Source organism: Agrilus planipennis, unplaced genomic scaffold, assembly GCF_000699045.2.
Source record: "Agrilus planipennis isolate EAB-ADULT unplaced genomic scaffold, Apla_2.0 scaffold4, whole genome shotgun sequence".
In the NCBI taxonomy this organism is placed as follows: Eukaryota; Metazoa; Arthropoda; class Insecta; order Coleoptera; family Buprestidae; genus Agrilus; species Agrilus planipennis.
Genome location: NW_020442463.1, coordinates 2,416,729 through 2,424,333, shown reverse-complemented (window position 1 = coordinate 2,424,333; position 7,605 = coordinate 2,416,729). Strand labels below are relative to the sequence as shown.

Genomic DNA, 7,605 nt, shown 5'->3' with positions numbered 1-7,605 from the left:
ATATAGAGGGGTAGGTACGCCCTTCGACAAACAGAGATGGTAACGCCCATTCGGTTCTGAAAAATATTGAATTTGAATTAGAAGATGCCGACACAGCGGGTGATTGCAAAAGTTTGTGAAAGTAGGTAATTGTACATTTGCGAACCATCCCTGTTTGTTGATGTCCAGTTCAAAGAAATTCCCAGGCGTGCCTATGAATAAATATCTTCAAAGTGATAATAAAAATTTGTACAAACTAACAACTATCGTAAACTAATATAAATATAAAACTTAACTTACAGCACGTCTTCTAAATATTACAAAAATATATACAATGACTATACACAATGATTATATACAATTAACAAAGACCGAACATTACGCCCACCGAAAAAATACAATTTTTTCCAAACATAAATTAAAATTTCTTATATGATACTAGTTTCATTGTCTCTATAAATACACACTAATAACTAAACACAAGTTCTGTCTTTACATAACACTATTGTTTTTAACACAACACTACACTGTACAGAGGGTTCAGAATTGTGTGTCGAAATCAGGTAACATTATCACTACACTATTAGGATTCACTTACTGTCACTGTCCGTTGTTGCTGATAAGGGATCTGCTCATCGTTTTCTTCTTCGATCGGTAAAATGCATATCTTTTTAACCGGCCGTTTAATGATTCCTTCTGAAATCCTGACGGTTATGACCCTCGTTACGTTGTCCTTGCCTTGGTGAAGCTGTAGGATACGTCCCATACGCCATCGCATAAGCGGCAAGTTGTCGTCCTGAATCACAACCACGGTTCCTGGGTTCAATCTAGGATTTGTAGACAAAGTCCATTTACTACATTGTTGTAGCTGGTGCAGATATTCTGACTTCCATCGTTTCCAGAAATGTTGCTGCATCTGGACCAGCTACTGGTACCGGTTCAGTCTAGGTGATTTGATGTCCTCGAGGTTCGGCTCTGCAAAACTAGTTAGTGGTTGCCCGACAAGAAAGTGACCTGGGGTTAAGGGGATAAGGTCATTAGGATCTTCTGATATAGGAGACAAAGGACGGGAATTCAAACAAGCTTCGATTTCCGTTAACACGGTGTACAGTTCTTTATAAGTTAACCTAATGTCTCCTATGACTCGTTCCAAGTGACCCTTTATTGATTTAACGGCACCTTTCCGTAGTTCTCCAAAGAGTAGTGGTGAAGAGGGAATCAGGTGCCAGTTGATTTGGTGTCCTGTTGAATAATTCGCTATTTGCGCAATATTGCGTTCATTAGTGAATAAAGTCCCAATTTGTCGTAATTCATTGCGTGCTCCTATGAAATTAGTACCGCTGGCGCTGTCTGAATAAATATACCTACACATTCCTCTCCTAGAAATAAAATGTCTCAAGCAGTTCAGAAATGCTTCGATGCTTAAATTGACAGTCAATTCAATGTGCATAGCGATACTCGCTATGAACCATACGAAAATACAAACATATGACTTCGGTGTAAGCTTACTTCTAGTCCTTGAGGCATTCTGAAGCCTACCGCCCACCCTAAGGGGACCATGTCTATCTAAAAATGGGTTGAGTCCACGAATGTTACTTGTTCTCGAAGTACATTTACCCCATGTAAGTTCATTGACCTCCCTTTGAAAGTCCTTACATTGTGCTAATCTTAAGAATACAATTCGTGCATAATTACGATCATTAAGAGATAGTGGAGCATAATTACGTTCTGCCTTTGTGATCCTAAAATTTTTGATAAATTGAAAGCACCATGCAATGACTCTAAGGAACTTATTGGCAGATGAGTATTGCTGGAGAATGTCGAAATTGGAGCTACTGTGAAGTAAATGTGAATGTGTACCTTGTCGTTCTTCTGGAATTGCTGCGTCTTGAGTATGAAGCGGTGCTGGCAACTCTTCCGAATCCCTTGACAACCATGACGGCCCGTTCCACCAAAAGTTAACATTGCATAATTCTTGAGGGATAAGTCTCGTGCTGTTTGTAGTTGTGTCACATTCTTCTGATTTCCAAAAACGTTCCATTTGATGTGAAAGATTATCGGTAGTGGCTGATTGTTCGGTTGTTAAATGACACGACGTAAGACTGCTGTCGGTACCCTTATTTGAAGTTACTGTACCGCCTAGAATCCAACCAAGTTGCGTCTTCTGTAATATAGGTTGGCCTGGATGTGTTCGTATTTGTCCAATACATAGAAGGTCCCAAAACAGTCCAGCTCCAATTAGCAAGTCGATTGGCCGCGAAAGGGAAAACTCAGGATCAGCTAGCGTGATTCCAGGGGGTAATTTGAATTGATCTACACTGAATGCTACGTTCGGAATGTAGCTAGTGATCCGTGGCATTATCAAACAGGTCGTTATCGTTGTAAAACCACTGGTTTTGGAGTGCATCTTTACTTCCGTCTTGTAGTCAACTTTTCGAGTTGCATTTTCAATTCCAGAAACTACAATTGTCGCTTGTGTGCATGATAGTTTCAGGCGAGTCCATAAATCCGTCGTGATGAAGTTGGATTGAGATCCAGAGTCAAGCAAAGTTCTGCATTCATGCCGTTTTCCTTGCTTGTCCTGGATTAATACGATCGCTGTTGATAATAGTACATGCGAAGTATTTGAATTCGTTGATTGGGCTACCATTGTTACCGAGGGTGCTGCAGATGTTGAGGGAGTCACAGGTGTTGGTTCATTGTTACTATTGCTTGTTTGAGGTTGATTGCTGATGTCTTGATGAAGTAGCGAGTGGTGTTTTCGGTGGCATTTCTTACAGTGCCCGTAGTTACATGATTTGTTCCTATGCCCTGGATTTAAACAGTTGAAACATAGTCGCATTTTTTGTACTTCTTCTACTCTTCTCGCGGGAGTAAGTTTCTTAAATCCTTCACAGTAGTATAAAGGATGAGATTTTTTACAAAATACACAGCTGATTGTGTTAGTTACTACATGAGATGTCACTTGTTCTGTTTTTCTATAATTAAATGATCTCTTATCGTTCGTACAATGACCTTTACCAGAATAAATTGGCCTTTCTGTTGTAGTCATTTCAAGATATTTACAATGGTTTTCCAGTACGTTAACAAAATCTCTTAACGTAGGTTTACCAACCAACTTAACCCTTTGCCGTTCCATAATGACATCTTATTGATATTTTCATTCTAAACCATACCAATAATACTGTTTCGGTGTTGGTGTTTCAAAACAAACACATCAATACCGTGAGCTATGTCTTAATTAAAACAAGTACAGAAAAAATACAAGTTGCAAAAAATGGTCACTGAAATGTCACGTAACAAGTTCTTGGTACAAAGGTTGAAATACTTGTCTTCTCTTTTTCATGAATTGGTACAATTAATATATACATATAGAGGGGCAGGTACGCCCTTCGACAAGCAGAGATGGTAACGCCCATTCGGTTCTGAAAAATATTGAATTTGAATTAGAAGATGCCGACACAGCGGGTGCTTGCAAAGATTTATGAAAGTAGGTAATTGTACATATTGCGAACCATCCCTGTTTGTTGATGTCCAGTTCAAAGAAATTCCCAGACGTGCCTATGAATAAATCCCTTCAAAGTGATAATAAAAATTTGTGCAAACNCAGCTGGTTTAGTGTAGTGGATGAATTAGCTGCAATGGTTCTGTGTTCTTCGCGTTCGCGACGTTCCTTCTCCACCGACTTCTCAATTGCTTCACGTGCAGTACCAATCAGCTTGAAGTATGTTGTCTCGAAATTAGTCCGTTCACGGTCTTGGGTTTGCAATTGTTCCTCGGTTTCTGCAGTTTCTTCAATCCTAGATTGGATGTCTTTAAATTTTCCGTACAATGGTTCTGCTATTTCTAAACGCGCCTGAATGTTGCATATTTCGGTTTCTAGGTCACAGGTGTCCAGGAATGATTTAAAACGAGTCAAGCTAGCCTTAATTCGTCTACGTTCGAAGATTAATTGTTCGAGATCGGCCATAATTACCAAATGTTACGCAAATCTACAACTTGTTCAGAAACTTAGGGGTTTGGTTGTTCAATAAGGGTCTGGTACAGGTCACAGATTCGGGTCACTGAAAATCGTGAAGCTGAGGTTCTCGTAGTAACTTCTACTAAGTCCTTGGTTGACTAAAGCTCAGGGTTTCGCCTTTGTTCTTGGTATCTTTGATATGTTGAATGGTAATCCTCAAAATGTACAATAGTAGCCACAGTAATGTTCACAATAGTTCCGAAACAGTCACAAAGAAAATAGTTCAAGTTCGCACTAACACAGTCACTGAAAATGTTCAAGTTCCTAAATACAAAGTACCGTTAATACAAAGTACAGTTCAAAATAAGTTCGCGTCACTATATCCGGCTCGAAGGACCAATGTTTCGGTGTTGGTCTTTCAAAATAAACACATCAATACCGTGAGCTATGTTTTAATTAAAACAAGTACAGAAAAAATATAAGTTGCAAAAAAATGGTCACTGAAATGTCACGTTACAAGTTCTTGGTACAAAGGTTGAAATAGTTGTCTTCTCTTTTTCATGAATTGGTAAAAAAAAACTTTTGGGTGTTTCATTCCCACCAGCCGGTAATGCTGGTGGGCGGGCAGTCCCTCCGGGGAAGGTTGGGCGGAAGGCCCTCTTCAGCTTGCTTTCAGGAATCGTGGGAATGGGTGGGTGGTGGTTCGGGTGAGAAAGATGAGACGGACGAAATGAAGACAGAAGAGAGTGAAAGACTATCTGTGGAATATTACTGCCTCAACATTTGCCTAAGTGATCCAAGGAAACCACAGAAAAACTTGGACCAAGGCCGACGGACCCGAAATCGAACCGGCGTCCTCCCGAATGCTAAACAATGGTCTAAACCTCTAGGCCATGCCGCTCGGTCATGAATTGGTACAATTAATATATACATATAGAGGGGTAGGTACGCCCTTCGACAAACAGAGATGGTAACGCCCATTCGGTTCTGAAAAATATTGAATTTGAATTAGAAGATGCCGACACAGCGGGTGATTGCAAAAGTTTGTGAAAGTAGGTAATTGTACATTTGCGAACCATCCCTGTTTGTTGATGTCCAGTTCAAAGAAATTCCCAGGCGTGCCTATGAATAAATATCTTCAAAGTGATAATAAAAATTTGTACAAACTAACAACTATCGTAAACTAATATAAATATAAAACTTAACTTACAGCACGTCTTCTTAATATTACAAAAATATATACAATGACTATACACAATGATTATATACAATTAACAAGGACCGAACAATCTTAAAACACCCACAAAAATTGCAAATAAATATGGAATATTTCAACTTGTTTGCATGGCTCAATTTATTTTTAGGTCCTCTTAAACCTATTTTTGTACATAACGTACCCTTTATGTGCTTTAACGCCAAAATCTTTAGCCTATGATGCAACACGTGTACACAGAGAAATTGCTTCCATATGTTTATTGCATTATACATTCTACATATTGCTTTAAGTATTTAGTTATTCAGATGAAAGGAATATTAAACCACAATAAAACAAAGCTTTGTTAAAGAAAGTAGCAGTTCCCTTTAGTAATGCAATTATCACACGTGTATATTAACATGTAGTTATCTTTAATAAAATGCAAAAACTTTATACAGTAGTCATGTGATGTTAGTTTCAGATAATAAAAAAATATGAATTTTGAAAAATATGAAAATTTCAGTAGTAAATTAACTATTTAAATTGAGTCAAAAGAATATAGTTCAGAATGCCAAAATGTGAGACAATGCAAAGAAATCGCATCGATGTTTAAACGTTTTGTAACAGCCTGTATATACGAGTGTTCTACCAGACATAAGCTTCATTAATAGCAAAGTTTCTAAATTACAAAAATCGAATTACGTCAATTTCGAAATTGTTCTCACTTTTTGAAGTGAAACTTTTTTACGCACGGTAGGGTAAGTTCGTTTCATGCGAGTTGCTATGTAAGGAAATTATACAACGGATGTCCCCCCTCTACTCGGCCGTGTAGTCGAGTTCGTAGAGGGGATCGCTTGAGCCGTGAACGCGCTTCAATGCAACATTCGTTACAGGCAACTGCGCCATATATAGTGTAAAATTTAAATTCATAGTGTACAAATAATACCACTAAACCAATTCCTTAACCCCTATCCCGGTATGTTTGTGTGTTTGAAGAATTTTCACTTCAGTAGCGTGTTGTATAATTACACGTTGTATTTTTTATTTTATTTTAAAGCTACCGAAAGCCTGATTCACCATTCCTTTTCTGTGGTTTCAAGTGGTGTAGTTTTAACTTTTTTCAAGCAGTCGTAGATGTTTACTTTAGTATCTTTCATCAAAGATAGGAGCTATCTGACCTACAGTGGGACAACCAGTATATCCGTTCGTAATTCTCCTGAAGCAGTTGCAACATGCAAATATACCAAAGCGATTCTGGTCAGAGTTGTTCCAGGTATCGATTTCATCTCGCATACAATTAAGTCGATTAGAACACGGTGTTTACTCTCTGAAATTAGAGTTGTTCTTACCGAAGATTATAAAGGATGTGCAAACCTCTTCAGTTATAGCTCTAGTGCAATTTTACTCAACGTTGCTTAAACCTAATAAGCTCTTGAACTGTACATATGTTCACGTAGAAAAGGTTCTCGATCAGCGAACTAAAGCTGCTTACCTCAAGTTAAATTAAACAACGGCTTTTATTAAAAATACAAATATCTATCTGTTGTAGGAGACACTAACTAAAATTAACAGGACGTATATATTGCTTACATCTTTAATTATTTATTGAAATACGTAATACGGCAATAAATTTATTTCTTTCTATTGTAATATTCGTGAGTTTAACAAAATTAACTTATAAGACTGATAACGATAAAAACTATTTATTTACACTAATTATTAAAGAACCTAAAAACACCATTAAATTATTATTAAACTTAGGTTATGAATCATTCTATTTATTTACACTACTGTTGATAATATCACTATTCACTGCGCTATTTATTTCACTGCTATCACTGTCAATTTATTTCTTGATTCACTTCTGCAACGGTCAATTTATTTCTTCTCTTCAGGGCGATCGTCTCTTCCTTTAAATACTCTTTTGTTTATTTTCTGGAACTTTCTGGAAACATTCGGATAGTTTATTTTAATCGATAAGCCGTTCACGCACACGTCTGCTCGCTACACTATTTTTATTTTTAAGCAATTAAAAACACAACTGATCATTTCCAACTTATTTGTTATTCCCGAGTGTAATTTCGCTACACTGTAAGTTTTAAAGTGAGTATTGTACTAAATTGGTTTACAAAATATCCTACTCATAACCACCTTAATTTAAAGGAATGAGAGATTATATTTGAACAAATTTAAAAGTCGATAATTGCTTAAATTTATTTGATGATTTGGTAACAGGTTTGAGTTATAACTTTTTATTTTACTAATTTCTAGTGATTTTGGTATATTAGATTTTGAACTGTTACTTAAACTGTGTAAAATTTTGAAATATTTATTGAAATTGTGGATTTCTGATAGCATAATTAGAATATTGTTTTTTATTTTCGAAACTTGGTAAATGTTCGCTAATCCGAGTTTTAAATGATCACCCACTTTGTGCTATACATATTATATATACTATAGATAACTCTTT

General features: G+C 36.8%; 1 protein-coding gene across 1 annotated transcript in view; it reads right to left on the bottom strand.

Moving 5' to 3' along the window:
• The window catches only part of LOC112906569, a 17,101-nt gene that overhangs the window by 2,517 nt on the left and 6,979 nt on the right, over positions 1-7,605 (bottom strand). Inside the window, exons 2-5 of the mRNA XM_025980904.1 lie at positions 3,586-3,858; positions 1,840-2,790; positions 915-1,221; positions 578-806 (exon numbers count right to left, since the gene is read on the bottom strand). Of these exons, the coding sequence (XP_025836689.1) occupies positions 578-806; positions 915-1,221; positions 1,840-2,790; positions 3,586-3,858 (1,760 nt within the window). The remainder of the gene's footprint in view (positions 1-577; positions 807-914; positions 1,222-1,839; positions 2,791-3,585; positions 3,859-7,605) is intronic.